Genomic DNA, 23,998 nt, shown 5'->3' with positions numbered 1-23,998 from the left:
GATGCAGTCGCCCGATGCCTCGGCGCCGATGCAGAGGTCCGATGCCTCGATGCAGTCGATGGAGCGGCAGCCAAGGAAGATGGTCCGGACGCTGACGACGTCGATGCACTCGATGCCTCCGGTGCCGATGTCGACGAAGAGCCCGAGAACAAAACGTTCCACTGGGCTAATCTCGCTACCTAAGTCCGCCTTTGTAACAGGGAACACAGACTGCAGTTCTGAGGGCGGTGCTGGGCCCCTAGACACTGAAGACACGCAGAGTGCCTATCAGTGAGCGAGATTACCCGGGCGCACTGGGTGCACTTCTTGAAGCCGCTGGAAGGCTTCGATGTCATGGGCGGAAAAATCACGCCGGCGAAATCAAAAGCCGAAATGGCGAAAATTGAAGCACCAAAATTTAAGGGGAGAAAAAATCTCGACCGAGGCCAAACTAGGCCTACCCCGACAACGAAAGAAAACTTACGGGGCAAAAGCTGAGAAATTACGGGAAGGGCAGAAAACCCGAAAGGGTCTTCCGGAACACTTCCGGAGCGCTTCCCGAACTTTTTGTAACGAAAAAGAAGAAAAAACACGTCGAAAAGGACGCGCGAGGTCGACTCTCTGGGGCACGAACGGCGTAACACGACCGTACCGAGCGCGGAGGACTAGCAAAGGCCTTTGCTAGTAAACTTTCCGATGGAGGGGGCTGCCGAGGACGTCAACCCATCAGTGAGAACAAGCAGCCTGCTTGTCCTCAGAGAACACCTGTTACAGGTAAGTAACTACCCTTTCTCCAAAGACAAGCAGGCTGATATTCTCACAAGTGGGGTATCCCTAGCTTCCAGGCTTACACAACACAACAAACAGTGGTCAATTGAGTCTCGCAACGGCGAGGCCAGAATAAAAATTGACCTGAAAGAAGAAACATCTAAATGAGTGTAGCCTGGAACAGAACAAAAGTGGGCCTAGGAGGGTTGGAGTTGGATTCTAAACCCCAAAGAAGTTCTGCAGCCCTGACTGCCCAAACCGACTGACGCGTCGGCTATCCTGCTGAAGGCAGTAGTGAGATGTGAATGTGTGGACTGATGACCACGCCGCAGCTTTGCAGATCTCTTCAATAGTGACTGATCTTAGATGAGCCACCGACTCAGCCATGGCTCTAATTATGTGAGCCGTGACATGGCCCTCTAGAGTCAGTCCAGCTTGGACAAGAATGAAGGAGATGCAATCTGCTAGCCAAGAAGAAATGATGCGGTTTCCGACAGCAACTGGCATTAAAAGAAATAAACAACTGGGCGGACCGTCCGAGGGAGCTCGTCTGCTCCATGCAACAAGTGCGCAGCTTGCTTTCGCCAGGGCTTGTAAGATGAGGGAGAAAGAATGTTGGCAAGACAATTGACTGGATCAGCTGGTACTCTGATACCAGCGCCAGTAAGAACTTTGTCTGCATGCGGAGAACTATTCTGTTAGATGAGAAGTAAGGTAAGGCGCTTGAGCTACTAGAGTCTGAAGCTCACCGACCTTACGAGTTGAAGGAACAGCCACCAAGGAAAACGACCTTCCAGGTCCAATACTTCAGATGGCAGGAATCCAGTGGCCCAAATTGAGCTTGCAGCAGCTGGATGAAAACGACATTGAGACCCCAAGATACTGAATAAGGAGTGATAGGGGCTCTGACCGAAGCAAAAGAGCCTACTGTCAAAATTATTGGGGGTGCTAAGCCCAACAGAAATAATCCCCCCTAGACACATACAAGGAGTTCTCTCAATATTGGGGGAGAAATAAACCTCTCATGAAGTGGACAGCTAAAGGCTGACCTTTTACACGTTGATGATAAGCTCTTATTGCACGAAGATGAATACTGACAGAGTTGGTCTTAAGACCAGTCTCAGACAGGTGTAGAAAGAACTGAAGCAAGGTCTGAATAAGACAAGAGGCAGGATCTAGGGCCTTGCTGTCACACCAGACGGCAAATCTCTTCCATGAAAAAGAATAACACCTCTTTGTGAAATCTTCTCTGGAAGCAAGCAAGAGTCGGGAGACACTCTCTGGAAGACTCAACGAAACCCACTCTCAACATCCAGACCGTGTGAGCCAGAGATTGGAGGTTGGGATGTAGAAGTGCCCCCTCGTTCTGTGTAATGAGAGCTGGAAAACATTCCAACTCCAGAAGAAGAGGGAATCCTATCTGACGCAGCTAGAAAGGAGCAATCAGAATCATGGCTCCACAATCTTGCTTGAGAATCAGCAAAGTCTTTCTCACCAGATGTATGGGAGGATACGCATACAGAAAAACCTGTCCCCCAAAGAAGGAGAAAGGCATCCGATGGTAGCCTGCTGTGAACCTGCAGCCTAGAACAGAACTGAGGGACTTTGTGATTGGACTAAGTAGCAAAAAGATCCACTGAGGGGTATCTCACTTCCGGAAGATGTTTCGAACTATAGGCATGCTCAACAACCATGACTGTAGCATTATCCTGTTCAGCCTGTCGGCCAGACTGCTGTTTACGCCAACTAGATAAGTGGCTTGGAGAAAACATGCCGCGTTGGCGGGCCCACCGCTACATCCGCATGGCATCCTGACTCAGAGGGCAAGATCCAGTACTCCTTTGTTATCGAGTACATCACAACCCGATTGTTTGGTTGAATTAAAATAATTTGGTTGGATAGCCAGGAGGGATGCAACCTTCGTCAGCAGCTTTTGACTGAGTAAGTTGGACGGGACGCCTCAGAATCAAAATGGAGAGAATTAACCACCTCTGAGGGGAATTCCGAAGACTGGTGAACAGTTGGGTCACATCCTCTAGATACCCTAAACTTGATACCACTGGGAAGCTAGGATGCACTGAGCGGATGTCATGTGCAAAAGTGCCATGGGAGTTACGTGAACTGTGGAAGCCATGTGTCTAGAAGTCTCAATATTTACTGTGCTGTAATCTGTTGAGACGGCAATCATCGTGTTAAGGGAACACATGCACTCCCAGTCCATGAAGATACGCTGCAACAACAGCTAGGCACTAGGAAAAACAAGCTCTGGATGCAAAGAGAATATAAGTATCCTGTAAGTCCAGAGAGCATAACCAATCGTTTTCCTGAAGTATGGGAAGAAGGATGCCCAGGGAAAGCATCCTGAACCAAAATCTGTTTAGGCCCCTTATGTCTATGATGGAACGCAACCCACAAGGAAGGACCTGGAATAGAATCTCAACCCTTCTTGCCCTGGTGGAACGGGCTCGACTGCATTGGCGCTGAGAAAGGCGGAGAGCTCCTCTGCAAGCACTCACTTTTGATGGAAGCTAAAGGATTAAGCTCCCAATGAACAATGTGGAGGGTTTGATTCCCGATTGAGAATGTATCCTAACCGGACTACTTGAAAAAACCCACCGGTTGGAGGATAAAAGAAGTCACCTTTGGTGGAGAAAATTTAAACTTCCCCCCCCCCCCCCGACAGGCAGATTGGCCGGTACGGACATTTTTTTTTTTTTTTTAGTGGCTATGCTGAATTGGAGCCAGCCAAAAACCTCTCTCTGGTTCCTGCGGAATAGCTGCAGGGGCCTGATTAGGTGCACGCCGCTGACTAGAACGAGCGTGCTGAGGCATAGCCTGAACCGGCTGACGAGAAGTAGGAGTATAGATACGACCCCTTAAGGCACAAGGAAAACTACTCTTCTCTCTAAAGAACTTCCGAGATGAGGAAGTGTATGCACAGCATATCTACAATTTTCTGCTGAGTCTCCTCCTCCAGGTGAGAGGCACACAGTCATGAGAGTCTGCGCATCACTGTACCTAGAGCAGAAATCTAGGTGTTACATTACAAGCGTCGAAAAAGCCCTTGGACAGGAACCTGCGACACACCGTGTGCTACCTGACTACTTGGTGAAAAGGTTTAGCCTACTCCGGTGGGAATGCTCGTAAAGATCTGGCAGGACTTGATTGTGGACGCGATCATGCCAGCCTGGTACGCCATTCTCCAAAAGAGGCTAAGGATGTATGCTCTGGCCCCAGGGGCGCCGAAGCAAGTTCTTAGAACTCCTATCTGTTCTGAGTGGCAGAAGACTCAGGAGAAGATGGTAGCCCAGGACCTCGAGCATCTGGGCATTGGGCTGATTCACAATCTCCACTGTAAAGTCAAGACAGATAGAAGATCTAGAGGATTCTCAACAGAGAAAACCCCATGACCTTCATGTTCATCAAATGAACCATCATTGAACTGAGCTAACCACTCAAACCGAGCAGCTCAGATCCAAACGCGTCCGATATGGAGGCGCGGTAAGGTCTACGATAAGGTCGAGAAGTTGCCCCAGTAGGCCGCGAACACCCCTACCAGAGGCAGCATCGGTGAAGGAGACCAGGTGAAAAGCTAGATGCCGCAGGAGGCGGTAGCGCTCATGGCATCCAATGGTCCATAATAGAGATGTGACCGATGGTACCGATAGTACCCATGGCATCGATGATACACATGGTACCGATGACCCCCGGTACCAATGGTACCAATGGTACCCATGGTACTTGGTACCAATGATAGTCATGATATCTGGTATCGTGACATGTGGTACCGATGGTACCCATGATATCCGGCACCAACAGCACCGACGGTACCGATGGTACACATGGCACCGACGGTACTCATGACACCCCGGTACCAATGGCACCCATGGCACTGATGGTACCTGGTCATGATATCTGGTATCGATGGTACTCATGTACCGACGGTATCCATGATATCTGATACCCATGGTATCCATGGTACCGACGATACCCGATACCGATGGTACCCATGGTACTCGGTACCGATGGGCGATGATACCTGGTACCGATGGTCGATGGTGCCCATGATACCTGGTGCCGATGGTGCCCATGATACCTGGTACCGATGGCACCCATGCCCCGATGACATTCGGCACCGACGGTACCCATGGTACCGATGATACCCGGTGCCGACGGGAACCATGGCACCGATCATGGCACTAATGTTCCTGGTACCGATACTCCTCGGTACCGACGCACCGATGCCGACGGTACCCATGGCACCGATGGTACTCGGTACCGACGGCACCCATGGTACCGATGATACTCGGTACCGACGGTACCCATGCGACGCCGATGGTATCCACGGCACCGATGATACCCGGTACCGATGGCATGATACCTGGTACCGGTGTATCGACGTCCAATGCCAGGATACCTCCTTTTGATATTCGGCACCGACGGTACCCATGGCACCGATGGTACTCGGTACCGACGGCACCCATGGTACCGATGATACTCGGTACCGATGGTACCCATGGTACCGAAGATACTCGGTACCGACGGTACCCATGACACCCTGTACCGATGGTATCCACGGCACCGATGATACCCGGTACCAATGGCACTGTTGATACCTGGTACCGGTGTATCGACGTCCAATGCCAGGATACCTCCATAACAGAGGGAGCAAAGCTCTGGGCACCGATGGTACCGACACCCGCTGATGCGCCCGAATGACCTGCCAAGCAGGAGGCGCCGAGGCAGGTGGAGACCTACTCGATGCATAACTATACCCAGCGTGCATCGGTCTCTGTCGGACTCCAGAATGATCTCCTTTGGGCATCCCTGGCAAAGTAGAATACGTCTCGTCTTTGAGACACTACTTGCGCTTCTCAGGGAGATGATCCGGCCCAAGACACATCCTCCGATGCGCCCGAATGACCTGCAGAGCAGGAGGCGCCGAGGCGGATGGAGACTCACTTCAAAGGTTACACCACTGTTTTTGACACCTTCACCACTTGTGGGGCTTAAAGACAGTGGTGTGCTGAAGCAGGCTCTCACAGCTCTGGAGAGCCATTTGTAACCTAAAAATGTGGGCTTGTTTAGTTTGCTGGCGAGAGAGAGCCCACAGATAACAATATACCAGCACTTTTATAAGAAAAAAGAAAAAAAGAAGCTTATATGCTTTGTTTTCCTTTCAGGCACAGCCCCTTGTGACTCTGGCAATTACTTAACTTGTCCTTGCCCCAGGTACAAAAAGTACCTGTATATATAAGCCACAATGAGCCTGCCATGAAAGAGTACAAATGAAAAAATAAAGAACACCCAAAAGGGTAAAATAAAAAAAGAGATTTTACTCCGAGGACCTGAAGAAAACACGAAGCACTAACGAACTCAGTGTCTCCTCAGACGCGGAAAAAGAAAAACTGAGGGGCGTGTCCGCACAGCGAGCGGGAAGAGGTGTGCGCACATGCGCAGTGCGATCGCTCGCGCGACGGAACGCCGTAGAAGAGATTTTTAGATTTTGCTTTAAAATCCTCCGGGGCCGACGTGGCGTCACCCACTTGTGAGAATATCAGCCTGCTTGTCTTTGGAGAATTTATTATTTTAAAAAATTTATTAATATTCTATTCTGTCATAGCAATTTCTGTGATGGTGTTAATTTATTATCAGCTGGGATTTGTCCTTGTTTTTTTAATCTTTGATGCACATATTTATAACTATTTATATTTTATGATTTATGTGTTTTATTTATTTCTTTGTAGCCCCTGACGCAGCCCTATTGGGCAAAACACGGCCTGTGTCGGGCTCTTTTAGGATCTCATTAATAAAATTCATGTTGCTTTTCCACTGATCTGCTCTGTTGTTTTCCATCTTAAATAAACCTGAAAGGCTGCAGTTAGGACCCAAAGTGGTGAACTGGATTAGAAACTGGTTGACAGAAAAGCCAGAGGATGGTGATCAATGGAATTCACTTGGAGGAAGGAAAAGTGAGTAGTGGAGTGCCTCAGGGATTGGTGCTGGGGCTGATTCTGTTCAATATGTTTGTGAGTGACATTGCCGAAGGATTTAAAAGTTTGCCTTTTTGCAGATGATGTCAAGATTTGTAACAGAGTGGACACCCCGGATGGAATGGAAAACATGAAAAGGGATCTGCAAAAGTTAGAAGAATGGTCTAACATTTGGCAATTAAAATTTAGCGCAAAAAAAATGCAAAGTGATGCATTTGGGGAGTAGAAACCCAAGGGAGCTGTGTGTCCTAGGAGGCGAGAGGCTGATATGCACAGACGGGGAGAGGAGTCTTGGGGTGATGCCGTCCGAAGACCTTAAACCAAAAAACCAGTGTGACAAACAGGTGGCCATATCCAGAAGGATGCTAGGTTGCATAAAAAGAGGAATAACCAGCATAAGAAAGGAGGTGTTGATGCCCCTGTACAAGTTGTTGGTGAGCCCCCACCTGGAGTATTGTGTTTAGTTTTGGAGGCCGTATCTTGCTAAGGATATAAAAACACTAGAAGCGGTCCAGAGGAAGGTGACAAAAATGATATGGGACTTGTGCCCTAAGACATATGAGAAGAGACTGGAAGACCTAAATATGTATAGTCTAGAAGAAAGAAGGGACAGGGGAGATATGATGCAGAGGTTTAAATACTAAGGTATTAATATAGAAACAAATCTCTTCCAGAGAAGAGGAAATGATAAAACTAGAAGACATGAGCTGAGGTTGCGGGGTGGTAGACTTAGGAGTAGTGTCAGGAAATTCTTTTTCACAGAAAGGTTGGTCGATACCTGGAATGCCCTCCCAAGGAAGGTGGTAAGAGACAAAAATAGTGACGGAATTCAAAAAGGCATGGGATGAACACAGAGAAACCTTATTTAGAAAATAGATGGTATAAAACAAAAAGAAATAAATAAAAAATTCCCTTAAATGGCTGCAGGGGGTGGATGTGTGAGTGACACTTGGGCAGCTACTCTGGCTGTGAAGAACTAAGGCTGGAGCTAGGTAGGCTTTGTAGGTCTGTGTCTGTATATGGCAATCCAGTTTAGAATAGGCTGGAAAGGGCTTTAATGGCAACCTCAGTAGCTGGAACGGAGGACAGTGCTGGGCAGAATTTACAGTCTGGGTCCTGCAAATGACAAGACGGATCTGGATAAGGTAGAGTGAGCTTTGACAGCAACTTCAGTAAGTGGAACATAAGGACAGAGCTGAGAGGACTTCTATGGTCTATGTCCCTGAAACACCAAAAAACAACTTGTGATAATATATATATCATCACATTCAATGATAATGTGTGTGGCTGTTGGACAGATTAGATGGACCGTTCAGGTCTTTATTTGTCGTCATTTACTGTGTTACTACTAGAGAGTAAGAAGGCCTCCTGGATGGAAATATCAGCTCATGAAAGACCCAACCTCAGCTTCCTAATCCAGGCTTCCTCTGCAGTAACATTAGATAAAACACAACTGTTCAATCAGTCAACAGTGCAAAAGTAAGATGCTAGCCAAGAGGCAGCCACCTCAACCATCACAGCCAAAGTCCCAATTTCCCACCAATGAGATTTATAACCAGAGGAAGAGAAAACATGCTGAAGAAGAAGTCCATCATTCAACTGAAAAGAGGAAAATTATTCTATAACAGCAGAAACATACCATTTGGATAAAAGCAGGGATTTTCCTGAGCCAGGGCCTCCGGATACAAGTAGAGGTGGGCTTGGTGCAGGTGCTGCTGCCAAATCATTCAGACGGCCATAGTACTACAATGGAAACAGAAACAGGAGAGCCTCAGAAAATGCAAAAATAAACTTAATTTTGGCGGCATAAATCTTAGACTGGCTTGAGGGCCTAGTGATAGGCATGCACACTACCAATAGCTGAGACACAAAATTGAATCTGTTTTGGAGGTAATGTACTCAGGTCCTGGACACACACAGTACAACTGACCTTTGCTGATGGGAAGGACACTGCACACGTGATCCTCTGTAGACCTTGACCTATAAGGAAATTCAGTTTACCCAGCTCAACCATTAATGGGAAGAGGGCAAGAGAAGAAAAAGAGGGGGCTTTAAGAGGGTAATTTTGTAAACCATTTTCACCCATAAATACTGGTTTGCACATGTAAACAGGCTTTTATATAAACTACATAAAAGCATGTAACATGTCATGATGGTGCATATTTTGACGGTAAGTGTGTATGGGGCGAACTTTGGGTGTAGCATGGGTAGAGTTCACAAGTATATACGTATATTAAAAAAATGCTGATCTATGTGCCTACTCGCATAATCCAGGCGTGGACATTTATACCAGCTTGAGAGCAGATTAAGAGTCCACTTCTGCAAGGTTTCTGCTGCTTACATTTTATAAAGACAAAGAGGGGCATTTTCAAAAATATGCCCTGGTCAGAATAGGGACATCCATGTCAGAACGTTCCAAATGGATGTCCTTCTCACATGTATTTTCAAACAGGAAATAGGTTGAGATTTCCTATTCAAAAATACGTGAGATGGATGTTCATGTGCTGGAGAAGTCAGGGCCGCCGAAAGACTGGACTGGGACTGGGCCGGCCACCCCCTCCCCGTCCACCACTGGGCCGGGCCCCCTGAATTCAAATTACAGCGCCTCACCTTGCTCCGTATGAAAGTGCAGCAGCGGCAGTCTGCAGATCGCCTCCCTTCAGGCCTTCCCTCCCTGTGTCCTGCCCTCGTGGAAGTTACGTCAGACGAGGACGGAACACAGGGAGGGAAGGCCTGAAGGGAGGCGATCTGCAGACTGCCGCTGCTGCGCTTTCACACGGAGCGAGGTGGTGAGGCGCTGTGATTTGAATGGAGAGGGCCTGGCCCGGTGGCAGATGGTCAACAGAGCTGAGGGTGGGCGGGTGGGACTGCGGTGCCGGGTCCCTTGGAGGTCTGGGCCCAGGGAATTTTGTCCCCCCTGCACCCCCTCTTGGCAGTCTGGGCCCAGGGAATTTTGTCTACCCCCTGCCCCCCTCCCCTCCCTCAGCAGCCCTGGGAGAAGTCCAGAATGAAAAACCATTTTACAAACTAGAACATCCAAATTATGAAAAGGAGAAAACAAGGGGCATGGACCTCTGTATGGCAACATTTTTAGAAAAATGGCTATCCAGACGTCCATGCAGAGCAGAGCGGTAGCTTAGTGACTACAGCAGTGGACTGTAAATCAATGGACCCAGGTTCAAATTCTATTTTTAACTCTCTTGTTTTTGTTTGTTTTAAACTCTGAAGTCTCCAGGAAAAGAAAAATATCTACTGAACCTGAATGTACATCACTTCTATAGCCGTCAGGCTTGCAAGTGACATATACTTAGGTACAATAGGCATTTTTTTGTTCCTGGAGGGCTCACAATTACAATATAAAAGAGTTACAGTGGGATTTGAACCTGGGTCCCTTGTTTATAGTCCACTGAGAATGTCTATATCATCTGAAGCTGTCAAAGAAACTGTTATTCCTTTCCAGTTTCACTTTCAGGGGGGGGGGGGGGGGGGTGGCAGCAACCACTGGGGGATTCAGGGGCTGTCATGCCTTAATCCCTCCAAGTGGCCAGCTGCTCAATCAGAACACCCTTTTGTACCCCAGATGTGATTGGCAAGCCTAAGGACGTCCTTCCTTTTAGACTTGGATGTTTCTTCCCATGCAGTAATCACTGTTGGATGTCTTGATTTTGGGCTCTCCCTAGTCCCACCCACAACACCCTCTCTTGCTATTTGGATGTACAGCAGTGTCAGACGTCCAAATCCTGCCTTTGCAAAATGAGTATTTGAATGTTTCAAGCATATGGACATCCATTTTGTCATTTTGGGACGTCAATATGCTTCAAAAATAAAGTTCTATAGGCACCTAAGTAGGCATCTGGTTATCCTTGTAAATCAAAAGCCCTATTATAAAATTACCCTCCAAGGACTAGATTTTATAAATGGCGCCGAATTTCTCAGCGCCAAAAAATGTAAGCGCTTAACGCTATTCTATAAAGGATCTACACCCTTTATAGAGTAGTGGATAAGTGCATAAAAGGCGCCTAACTTAAGGCAGCAGCAATTCTGTAACAATGCGCGTAAATTCTGGGAACGCCCCTAGTCATGCCTCCTTGAATTTACGGCTATAGGATTTCTGCACGCATCATTATAGAATATGATGCACACGTAAATCCCAATAATTGATTGTTAGCAGCTAATTACTGGCACTGATTGATTAAAAAACAAAACAAAACTCCAAACTGCCCAGAATACGGCCGCCAGACTCATATTTGGAAAACCTAAATATGAAAGTGCAAAACCACTAAGAGAGAAACCTCTCTGGCTCCCAATTAAGGAACGCATTGCGTTCAAGATCTGCACGATTGTACATAAAATCATTCATGCAGACCCCCCAATCTACATGCTAAACCTCGTGGACCTACCTCCCAGAAACGCCACAAGATCATCTCGCAAATTTCTCAACCTGCACTACCCCAGTTGCAAAGGACTGAAGTACAAACTGATGCATGCTACTACCTTCTCATACACAAGCATGCAGTTATGGAATGCATTACCCACAGACTTGAAAGCAATCAACGAAACAACTATCTTTCGAAAATCTCTGAAAACATTCTTCTTCAACAAGGCCTATAATGAACACCTATAATCTCACTAAGTCACCTCACCAACCCATTCAATTATGAAAGCTCACCTTATACAACTATCCTAATCACTCCCTTCCTTCTTCCCTCTTCCCTACCTGATCGCTACACATTACCAATTGCATCTGATATCTTGTTATGATAATGTCAACAAATCTATGTAAGCCACATTGAGCCTGCAAATAGGTGGGGGAATGTGGGATACAAATGCAATAAATAAATAATAATAATAATAATAATAATTTGCATGCACAAATTAATTGATGAGCCAATGTGTGTTGATTTGTGCGCAAATTTAGTTACCATATATATAATCCGGGGGTAATCGTCCACCACAGATATACAACCAGCAACAATATAGCGTTATAAAATGTTTTAATTAACAGTGCTAAGAATTTTATATTTGCAGTGTTCTGAAAATAAATTATTCTATTTCGATTTTTTAAATGTCACAGAGAAAAAGATCCTTCTCACAGGGGTTTGAAACAATCCTACACAAAGATTTTTTTTTTGAGAGGGGGAAGGAGCAAAGAGTAGGGAACTCAGATTTGTGTGTGTGTGTGTGGGGTGGGGTGGGGGGACACTTTGCCACTCCTTCCTCCTCCCTCTCATATTGGCGACTATTAGCTTTCTCTCTCCTTCCCCTCCAACACTCGCCCATACGCACTTATACACACACTTTCTCTCTCTCTCACTGCCCATCCTCTCCTCCCACGTTTGCTGTCACCATCCTCAGTCTTCCTACCTTTCATTTGTAGCTGCAGCTGGGTGATATGATAACATTTCAAACTTATTATTTCTTAATATGGTCTTATCATCTAATTTGTTGCCTTTTTTTATTAATTTGGATTTATTTTCATTTCTCAAGGCCTTCTCTATTAATTCATTTTATCTTTCTCCACATTTCCAAACTAGGTTTTCCTTTTGTTCTTTCATGGTGTCTGTTCTCTGTAAAGTCTGTTCCAATCTAATAATTGTAAATGTTCCCCTTCAACTTAATAGTTATTTTATGTAAATCACTTAGGGTCCTGTTTACTAAGGTGTGCTAGTGTTTTTAGCGTGTGCTAAAATTAGCGCACGCTAAATGCTAAAGACACCCATATTATATTCCTATAGATGTCTCTAAAGTTAGCGCATGATCATTTTTAGCACGCGTTCAAAACAAGCACAGCTTAGTAAACAGGGCCCTTAGATTTCTTTTAATCTTATGGTTTGCGAAATATCAACAACTAAATAAAGTGTAAACTACTTCCTCTCTCCTTTGATTTATTGGCTTTTTTTTCCCATTTCTTTTGCTTCCCCCTTGTTTATTTTTTACTTATTTATTGGGATTTATTAATGTAAGCCCTTTGTTAGCGGATCAAGGTAATACAATGATGGTACAAAATATATCACAGTATTTCCCCCAAATTACTCTACACCAACCAGGGAGTTTAACAATAATAAATATAAATTTTAATTATAAGCATTTAAACAGCAGCAGCTTTTCCCCTTTTACAGAGCTCTCTTAACACAACAACAACATTTCAAGCTTGGGTTATACCAATATATCAGAGAAATACCTCTTTTTCTTATCTAAAAGGTTAGAATCATAGAAGAACTTTTATGATTAATTGTTTTTCCTGGAACTGATTCTTTGTGTAACAATTTTGTTTTCCAGGACCACCCTGAGGGTCAAGGCAAGCCCAGAAACAGGTAAGTATATTTTTTTCCTGCCAATCTTTCTACTTGTTGTAGCCTAGTGGTTAGTGCAGTGGACTTTGATCCTGGGGAACTGAGTTCAATTCCCACTGCAGCTCCTTGTGACTCTAGGCAAGTCACTTAACCCTCCGTTGCCCCTGGTACAAAATAAGTACCTGAATAAATGTAAACTGCTTTGAATGTAGTTGCAAAAACCTCAGAAAGGCAGTATATCAAGTCCCATTTCCCTATGTCACAGTCTCAGATGTAGGAACCACGGTCCATAGAACAGTTTCCTGGATCTTCTCTGTCTTGCGTAGGCCAGCTTCAACTTCTAGACAACAGGTTCTCTTCTCCCTACAGTTCTTTCTTTAAATAACTTAACAACAAAAACTCTCTTCCTGAATGAATGCACCCTTCTAAAAGAGTTCTGCCTTAACATGCGACTTTTTGTGCCCTCTATTATTTCAAAATAAACAAATAAGTATAGATCCCAACTCTATTCCCAACCCAAACATTATCCCATTACCTCACTTGCATTCTCCCAGCCAAATTTCCATCCATTTTTCATCAACATGTACATTAAAATTTTCACTTTAGCTTCACCAGTCATCAAAACTCATGACACTATAAATTAAGCTTTTCTTTTTAAAACCATTACACACATTTGCACACATCTTCACTCCATCGCAGCTCCCTCCCCATTCAAACAACCTTAGGTCAGAAATCCGCAGGGCCCAGTAATTTAACTATTCCCCTGTCATCCACACTCACATTTCCATTCAGAATTAGTTTCCTCTAAAAGCACTTAATTTTCTCTTTACCGAAAACATCACAATAACACACCTGTCCTCTGCTTGCCTCTGGGCAGCAACAGCAGATTTTAAAGCAGTATCAAGCAAAATAGACCCTTTGTGTTCCTGTGCCACTGAAGGCCATGTTGTTCCCTCAAGTACTGTAACAGGAAGCAATGTCAGACAGAGCAGGATTGCAGGATCTTTAGCGCATAGGACTGCAAAGGCCCCCTGGTGTATATGACTGTTTTTATATCTGTGGTTGCTGCGCTGGAAAAAAGAGAGGTATGAAAGGGAGACACGCTGGGCCATGGGGCAGACAAAAAACAGAAAATGAGGCAGCACAAGCAGCAATGTTTAGATGGGCTACAGTCCATGTGGCCCACCCCTTTCTAATGATGACCTGAAGCGTTTGGCTGGGCTGTGCTCCCCCTTGCCCTCTCCAAACTAAGCCCATGCTTCTGGGCCTGTGAGGCTTAAATACATAGTGATGAATGCTTCTACCTGGCTGCTGCTTTAATTCCAATTCATCATAAAAGGGTCTAAAACAGCGAGGTGTGGGATGCTGCCTACCCTTCATTCTTCAAACTGCCTAATACATTAAAGTACCTCTTTTCTTTTTTCCTTATGGAAAATTTGCCCTGGCACAGCAGGCATCCTTCCTCCCCAAAAGGGATACAATGGCTAGTAAGGATGGGGACTGGGTTAGGGCTGGTGGTGTATAAGGTATACTTGGGTTTGTATTGTTTCCTCATATTTGCATTGAATTCTACTTTACTGTAAACTGTTTTTATGCATTTTGAAGAAATGGTATAATAAAAGTAAGTCAATCAAATATTGGTTCTATTAACTTCTAGAGCAGGAGTTTAAAGGCTGACCCGACACCTTGATCTTCTACTTCTGCCAGTGCCTAAGCCAGCAGGCTGATGACAGAAAAGGAAAGGCCTTTTCAGAATTACTAGTGATCTGGCTTTCCCCAATGCAGACCTTTTAATGCACTTACTTTCTCGAATCCTAGCTCACATGTTGATTTGGAAGCCTGCTGAAAAGCCTCCATCTGCTCTTGTTCATCATGCACATCCCACAATACATCTCCAAAGTCTTCCTCTTCAGGACCTACAGGATCATCATCACTGCCAAACTCCTGGGCTTCGAGATTAGTGCTTTCACAGCCCAAAATGTCCTGTAAAAGGAAAAGAAAGAAATATGGGAAAAATCCTTCACAGAGGGAAAGTGGCAAATTGCAAAAAGCTAGAAGGCGTAGCACATAACACTCCAAGCAAGAGACAAAGCCAACATGGATTTAGTGAAGGGAAATATTGCCTCACCAATCTACTACATTTCTTTGAAGGGGTGAACAAACATGTGGATAAAGGTGAGCTGGTTGATATTGTGTATCTGGATTTTCAAAAGGCATTTGACAAAGTACCTCATGAAACACTTCCAGAGGAAACTGGAGAGTAATAGGATAGGAGATAGTGTTCTATCATGGATTAAAAACTAGTTAAAAGAAAACAGAGAGTAAGGTTAAATGGTCAGTATTCTCAATGGAGAAGGGTACATATTCCGCACAGGTCTGTGCTGGGACAACTGCTTTTTAACATATTTACAAATGATCTAGAAATGGGAATAACTAGTGAGGTAACTAAATTTGCTGATGACACAGTTATTCAAAGCTATTACATCGCAAGAGGATTGTGAAAAATTGCAAGAGGACCTTATGAGACTAGGCATTATAAAAGGGTAGGAATCTTATAGCTCTGTAACTTTATGTCCTAGTAGCCAATGAAATGCTGGCAAGAAATGACTGTTCTATAACTCGGTTCCAAAGACAGGTGGTCTATGGTGAGAAGGTGGCATCCCTCTTCCTGTTTCAGTCACTGTCTCATCAGAATGTAGATCACTTAGGGCAGGGAGAAAAAGCAGAGACAAGCTATATATTAAGATCCTTGCGAGGCAACACAGTCACCAGAATAAGGTCTCTTGCTCACTAGAGGTGTGGAAACAGAATATTTTCATTTTGTTTGGTCTTGTTTATTAAACTCCATTTCATTTCATATTTTTTCTGCTGTCATTTTATAATCATGCATACTGTTAATGCACACTAAATGAAATTGTGGGCCATATTACACAATGAAGTGATACAAAAACACAAATCACTACTGTTCTCTATATTCCCTCTATTGCAAGATAATAAAAAACTGTATATAAAGACAAGTCAGAAGAGTCATGCCTAAAAACAAATAATGAAGCAAATATTAGACAGGGTAATTTTCAAACTTTTATGAATGTAATCAGCTTCATGTACTGTTCACAGTTTGTTGCCTTCATTGTACCTGCTACTAAGAGGTGCAATGTATGTAGCAAAAAAAGTAGCCCCATTTTGCAAGCAGCCTGATTTTCAAAAGGAAAAATCTTTGGAAATGGGCAAGTAAGTTCTGTGTGCAGTCTCAGAATTGCCTCATAAAGTTTTGGATTCTTATTTTAAAAGTCTCAGAAGACACACAGTTAATAACACAGATATTACAAACCATCATCAAACCCAAGAAAGAGGGGAGGATGGCATTGTATAATGCAGAAAAATAACCAGCTGACAGGTTTCTATTTTAAAGGTCTATGCAATGATAATTGAAACCCTATATTATCCTTAAGGAGATGAAAAAGAGGAAGGATATAGTATAGACCAGGGGTGACAAACTTACAGCCTGTGGGCTTTTTCCAGCTTGATGTACCTCTTCATCTGGCCGGCAGAAGTCTAATAGCAAGACAGACCCTACCACAGCTTTGTGCCTGCAATACAACCTTGTTAAAAACCTGTAGGGCTGGCCCTACCATTAGGCGGGCCAGTGTTCACCTACAGTGGCACAAACCTGGAGGTCACATCAGCAGTAGTCACTTCTAGCCCTTGAGCAAAATGAGAGCAGTTGGTGGCAGTACAAAGTCTTAAGCAGATGCACATACTCAAGGCCTGCCACAGCTTGCCCCATCCGAATAGGAAAACTGGAGGGAAAAGGAAGAGGCAGGCCACAAGCACATGCATCAGCTCAAAGCTCCATGCCAACCATTCTTACCCTGTTTAAAGGCTGGCTTGATGGAAGGTGGCAGCAGCATAGTGAAGTTCAGCTACAGGTTCTGGAAGGGAGGTGGGGAGAAACTGGCTACTTAGTAGAGGGGTAGGGAAACAGGGGAGGGTTGAGAAAGGAAGGGGAGATTCTGGATATTATGAGGGTGGCGGGTGGAGAGTAGAGAAGGGAAGGAGAGATGCTGGCCACAAGGGGCATACGTAAGGGAAGGCCTTAGGCTGCCCCAGGGGGAAGAGGGGACACATGGCTGACTATTCACTGATCGCAATAAGATACCCCTGGGGTGGTGCTGAAAACCTGTGCGCTGACCTTATGATGCACAAAATCAACATACAGACCTCCCCTGACTTTTAACATAATGCTGTGCTGGTGTAAATCAGTGGCAGATAATGATAGCAGACATGCAGGTTTTTTTTTTGTGTGTGTACTGCAGAAAAATAGCAGTTTAAGGACTGGGACGATGGGATTACATAGAGGAAATCAGTGAAGCAACAGTAGTAACATAGCTGCACTGAGACTCAAAGGAGTCAACTTTTCAAAATTATTGGGGGTGCTAAGCCCAGTGGAAATAACCCTTCCTTGGACAAAGACAAGGAATTTTCTCAATATTGGGGGTGCTCAAGCACCCACAGAGTCGGCTTCTATGCTGAGACTCAGGATGAGGGAAGAGAACGCAGACTAAAGAGGGATGGAATGCTGATAGAGGGGGAAGGTAGGAGAAAGAATGCTTGGGGAAGGAGGAAAGTAGTAGTTAGGAGTGTAGACATAAGGGAGAAAACAAGAAGACCAAATAAATAGCTGGAGGCATGAGTCGTATAAGATACTTAGGGGCTAATAATAAACCCATGGCAGTCAGACTGCAGGTTTTTCCCATAATCGGATACTCAACACTAGGTCATATTCAGATACCAGCACTGAATATTAGGGTAAGCATTTTTGCAGCCACTGATAAAGTAGCAGGTACCCAGATAAAGTAGCAAGTCATACAAAAGTGCTGGTAAATTATGAGCCCACTAGGGACAGAGAAAGTACCTGTGTATAATAAATGTAAACTGTTTTGGTTGTACCACAGAAAGGTGGTAAATCAAATCATAACCATTTACCTGCTTAATGATCTTTTCCACATGGCTGTATGTTTTAAACGCTCCTTCCTCAGGTTCTCCATCATGGTCTAATATCTAAAATGTAAGTATAAGAAAAACACTCATTCAGAAAACAATCTTAACAGCTCTGAGACATATAAGGTACAAGGCTAATTTTCTAAACAATTCATGCAAATAAAAAGTATTTTACCTGGGTAAATCAGCTATCTTTACTTTGCTTTATGCTACCCCATTCTGCTGCCTATGGAATACGCACTTTTCACCACACGGAGAGAAGCATTTTCAGGGACAAGTAAATCGAGGGAGGAAAAGTATGCATGTTAACATAATAACTTAGTAGATGACGACAGATAAAGACTTGTATAATCCATCCAGTCTACCACATATACATACTTGATCATGATTTTCCTTACCATGATCAGGGCATAGACTAGAAGTTTGCCCGGCTCTGGCCTTGTTCTTCAACTAATGAAGCTGTCATCGAAGCCCCACTCCAGCCCATCCAAATCTGTTCAGCCATGATCAGGACACAGGCCGTAGAAGCCTGCCCGGTACTGGCCTTGCTTCCCAATTACTGGAGTTGCCATCTAAATACTGCTAAGTTTGTTTGGTTCCTTTCTTTCCCTACAGGATTACTTTGGATTTATCCATGCATTTTTAAATTCTATTACTATTTTCATCTCCACCACTTCCCGTGGGAGGTCATTCCTGGTATCTACCACCCTCTCCATGAAAAATTACTTCCTGACGTTTTTCCTGAGTCAGTCCCCCTGTAACCTAAATTCATGTCCTCTAGTTCTACCACCTTCCCGTCTCTGGAAAAGGTTTGTTTGTAGATTAATATCTTTCAAATATTTGAATGTCTGTATATATCACCCCTGTCTCTCCTTTCCTCCAGGGTATACATCTTCAGTTCATCGAATCTTATGAAATGCTCAATCTTCAGACATAACTATCCAGCAAACTTCTACCCGCACAAAAAATTAGGTTCAAGGGATCACATTTACTTTCTACAAGCAACAATTTTCAAAGTGAAAGTATATGCACAACTTCCCTTTGAACACTGGTTAAAATTATGTGCGCTCTTTTTCCCAGTATGGACAATTTGAAAATTATTCTAAAAATCTGTGTCCATCATGTTAGAGTTGTTCCGTACTAGTAGAGAAGAGCATCAGTCATGAGTCTGCATCAAACTGCCCTTAATAATCAAACTTGCCATAAAGAAAATGACCTTGTGCACAATACAACCTTCAAGTTTTGTTGGAATATGATACAGAGCTTGGTGTGAGCATTAGTTTGAGGGGAGCAATGAATCTGAGCTACGTTCTATTAGTCACAATCAGATTGCCTGCATCCAATCTTCCCTCCCATGCCTGTTTTGTTTTGGTGTGTGGCGCAAATAAATACTAACTGGAGAAATTCTGAACTGTCCATTTCATTTTGGCCTACATTACATTCTCATAGGGTACAGTCTGTTTTATGACTAATGACAAGGTTGAAAGGCATATTTTTTTCCTATTGATAAAATGGGTATGTTTTAAAGGAGTTACCTCAGATAAACAAGGCCCTATTTTTAAATAATATTTATATTTGACTTATTTTCAACCACATAATACTCTCTCATTAGCACTGGGCTACATGTTATGTACCATGAAACCAGGCTTCAGTTAACCTCACAAGGTTTTTTTTTTTGCCTCTCTCTAAATATCAGGATTATAGTAGACAATTTCCAATCTATTCATTTTTCTTTAAAAGCCAGGGGATTATTACTAATAGTTTGCTTAAAAATAAAACAAGAGAATACATGCTTATCTTTAAAGTAGTAAACAGACAAGTCCTAAAAATACTTGCAGGACTAAGTAGAAGAAACAGAGAAAATGAAACAAATGAAGACCATATGGCCTATTCAGTCTGCCCATCCATACCCTCTACTTTCCCTTCATCTTCCTTAGTGATCCTAAGTACTTGCCCTAATCTTTCTTAAATTCAGATACAGTCTTTGTCTAACTCTTCTGGGAAGCCATTCCACATATTTACCACCCTTTCCATGAAGAATATTTCCTAGGGTTAGTCCCAAGGATAGGTTGTGCTCTAGGGAAGTCCCTTCTTTCAGAAGGTTGGAGCTTGCTGTTTGCACCACAAATTAATCAAAGTTTTCAAAAGAAAGAGCAGATAAATGGTCTTTTCTGTTCCTGTATGTTGGAGCATAGTAATTGATAGCAGATGGAGACTTGCTTGGTTCATTCAGTCTGCTCAATAAGGTGGCCAGAGCTGCACTCATCATTCTGTGCAGATTACACACCTTCACGAATAAAAACTGGTATCACAAACAGGGCAGTCAGCAATTTGACACCATGCCAATCACATATGGAAAGTTATATATGATGCAATTTTGGAAGACAATACCACATATAGGCTAAATTTCCCCAACAGCATGCCAATAATCCAGAGTTGCTTTATTATGGCCACAGCATAGAAACATACATTACAAATATATGATTAAACCAACAATCCAACAAAACTGATAACTAAAATTGTATTTACTAATTTCAACTGCAAGATATCTTCCCCACCCCCAATGACATACATAACATCAACACTCATAACCTATGATATGAATGTGATAGAAAATATGAATACCTAATCCTGATCTATCCTTGCCGTTGTCAAGCACAGACCGTAAAAGTCAACTTGGCACTTGCTTTAGTTTCCAGCTACTGACTGTAGACGTTTGCCTGGAACTAGCCTTACAGTCCCAATTACTAGAGTTGCCGTAAGACCACTGTAGCCCATCCCAATCTGTGTTTGCCATTTATGTGACACAGACCGTAGCAGTCTGCCTGGCACTAGCCTTACTTTCCAACTAATGGAGATACCATCTCAGTACCACTCCTACCCATCATAACTCATCAAATTACAAAAGGAATTCCACAGCTGATAAGATTTTAAATTTAGAAAAGCTGTGAAAACATTGGCTATTCAGACAGATGTACAAGGGAGTGGTGAAGGCAGAGGTATAGGACCCAAGTCATCTAGGGGCCCTTTTACAAAGGCATGGTAGGTTCTACGCATGTGTAGAAAACGCCAAAATGAGACTACTGCCAGGCTAGCACACCCCTTGGCTGTAATTTTGCATTTGGCATGTGCACATAATGCCGTGACAAATTATTTATTTCCTACAATGCACGGCATTTCCAGCGTTATTAATCAGCAGTTGGTGCACACTGACCGGTCACCGCGCATGTGGCATATGAGCCCTTACTGCTAGATCAATGGGTGGCATTAAGGGCTCAGGCTGTAAATAGGCGCACGCTGGTTTCAATTGTACTGCTGACCCTTTTCCTGGCCCACTGAAAAAAAGCCCTTTTTCCCCAAATGTGGTAAAAACTGGGCTGATGCACACCAAATACATATGCCCACACTACCGAAGGCCACTTTTTGTCACGCCTTACTACTACTAATAGCATTTGTATAGCGCTACCAGACGCACGCAGCGCTGAACACTTGACATAGAGAGACAGTCCCTGCTCAAAGAGCTTACAATCTAGGTAACCTTAGTAAAAGGACAACCTAGTAATTTTGGATTGAGTATGGAGTTGGGCTGTGATTTGTGAATTGGATTGGTATGTTGAGTGGGTTTGGATCCAATCTTGTTTTGGGGGGGGGGGGGGGGGGGGGGGGAGAAAGGTTTGTGAGGATATCACGGTTTAGGGTATAAATTCTCAAAACTGACATATGTCATTCACTAAACTGAAAATCAAATTATTTTTCCTGCCTTTGTTATCTGGTGATATTATTTTTCTAATCATCTTTTTCCTTGTGTCTGCTTGCACTTCCCTCTGAGCTCTTAACTCTGTTTCCAGGGTTTTCTGTCCATTTGCTATTTCTTTTTCTCTCTCTTCTTAATTTTCTACCATACATCCATCTTTGGCAATGATTTTGTACATTCTGTTTTCTTCCATTTTTCTGCCTCCTTCTCAAATCTTACTGTTTCATCTCTTCCCTACCCCTACCCTCCCATTCATCCAAGTGCACCATCTCCTTGTCTGTCTGTATTATTTAGTTTGTAAGCTCTTTTGAGCAGGGACTGTCTCTTTGTATCAGGTGTTCAGCGCTGCGTGCGTCTGGTAGCGCTATACAAATGTTAATAATAATAATAATGTCCTCCTATTATTTTCCCTTCCCCTCCCATCCCTTCCATGTGCACCATCTGCTCCTTCTCTATTCTCTTCCCTTCCACCTAACATTACCCTTCTTAATCCCTATCCTCCCCCCCCCCATTTCCTGCATTACCCCATTTCCCTGTCCCTATACTCCCTCCAGCATCTCTTTGCTCTGTCTCTTGCCCAGCTTCTCCTGTCTCTATTTCCTTCTTCCTGCAAACTGCATCCCCCATCCACTTATACAATTTATTATCACAACTAGGAAAAAAGGCCCGTTTCTGACACAAATGAAACGGGCGCTAGCAAGGTTTTCCTCGGAGTGTGTATGTTTGAGAGAGTGAGTGTGTGATAGAGAGTGAATGTGTGAGTGTGTGTGTGTGACAGAGAGAGAGAGAGAGAGAGAGAGAGAGTGTGTGAGAATGAGAGTGTGTGCCAGGGGTTCTTGAAGCCTGGATTGGCCGCTGTCGGAGACAGGATGCTGGGCTTGATGGACCCTTGGTCTTTTCTCAGTATGGCAGTGCTTATGTACTTATTATGTAAGGTTGCCGGTTACTTTTTTGGCTATTCAATACTACAGGATTAGAGGCAGACCTAAGAACTGCAAAATCTCTATGCTGCTGGACTTAGTAGAAATTAGATATTATCAGTGGCAGTTCTTTTAAAGTATTCAGTGCTAGCCCTCCCCCACCCTTTTCCTCTACTCATAGCTGCAGGGGTCACCTGGTCTTGTAGGCAGGGTCTCTTTCACAGCAGAAGTGTGGTAAGGTGTTTATTACATACAGGATTCAAGACTGGTTTCATAGCTAACATAGTACACTAATCTTTGATTATTTGGGGGGCTTTGTCAAAAGCTTTCTGAAAATCTAGATACACTACATCAACTGGCTCATCTTTATTCACATGTTTATTCATACCTTCAAAAAATGTAGCAAAGTGGTGAGGCAGGATGACCCTTGTCTAAATCCATGTTCACTCTGTCCCATTAAACTAATGACAGGCTTACCAGTCTGTCATTTCCTGGATCACACCTGGAACCCTTTATAAGAATTGGTATTTCTTTGGCCACCTTCCAAATTTCAGGTACCATGGACAATTTTAACAATAGTCTACAGATCACTAACAGTAAATTAGAAATTTTGTGTATGAGTTTGTTCAGTACTCTAGGGTGTATACCATCCGGTCCAGGTGATTTCCTGCTCTTCAACTTGTTGATTTGGTTTATTACATTTCCCAGGTTCATAGAGAGTTGTTTTAGCTCTTATGCATGGTCATCCTTAAATACCATTTCTGGTACAGGTAGATCCTTCACATTCTCCTCAGTAAAGATCAAAGAGTTAACTTTTACTAAAGATTAGCGCACTAAATGCTAGAAAATCCATAGGTATAAAATGGTTTTCTTAGCATTTAGCATGCACTAAGCTTTAGTAAAAGGGACCCTTAGTCTCTCTGCTTTGGCCTGTTCTTCCTGAGTGTCCCATTTTATCTCTTCATGATCTAACAGCCCCACTGACTCCCTCAAATGCTTTCTGCTTCTAATGTACCTAAAAAAAGGTTTTACCATGAGTTTATGCCTCTACAGCAAGGTTCTTTTCAAATTCTCTTTTAAACTTCCTTATCAATGCTTTGCATCTAACTTGTCAGTGCTTATGCTGCTTCCTGTTCTCTTTATTTGGATCCTTTCTCCATTTTTTGAACAATGTTCTTTTGGCTGCATTAGACTTTTTCACTTCACCTTTTAACCATGTCAGCTGCCATTTGGCCTTCCTTCCACCTTTTTTTTTTTTTTTTAAATATGTGAAATACATCTAATCCGGGT

At 43.6% G+C, this 23,998-nt stretch overlaps 1 protein-coding gene across 1 annotated transcript in view; it reads right to left on the bottom strand.

Moving 5' to 3' along the window:
- The window catches only part of LOC115472384 (nephrocystin-3-like), a 228,543-nt gene that overhangs the window by 158,993 nt on the left and 45,552 nt on the right, over nt 1-23,998 (bottom strand). The window contains exons 9-11 of the mRNA XM_030206641.1: nt 18,020-18,094; nt 14,837-15,016; nt 8,380-8,483 (exon numbers count right to left, since the gene is read on the bottom strand). Coding sequence (XP_030062501.1) covers nt 8,380-8,483; nt 14,837-15,016; nt 18,020-18,094 — 359 coding nt within the window. The remainder of the gene's footprint in view (nt 1-8,379; nt 8,484-14,836; nt 15,017-18,019; nt 18,095-23,998) is intronic.

This window comes from Microcaecilia unicolor, chromosome 1 (genome assembly GCF_901765095.1).
Source record: "Microcaecilia unicolor chromosome 1, aMicUni1.1, whole genome shotgun sequence".
In the NCBI taxonomy this organism is placed as follows: domain Eukaryota; kingdom Metazoa; phylum Chordata; class Amphibia; order Gymnophiona; family Siphonopidae; genus Microcaecilia; species Microcaecilia unicolor.
The sequence above is the reverse complement of the archived record's forward strand: the minus strand, read 5'-3'. Positions and strand labels throughout refer to the sequence as shown.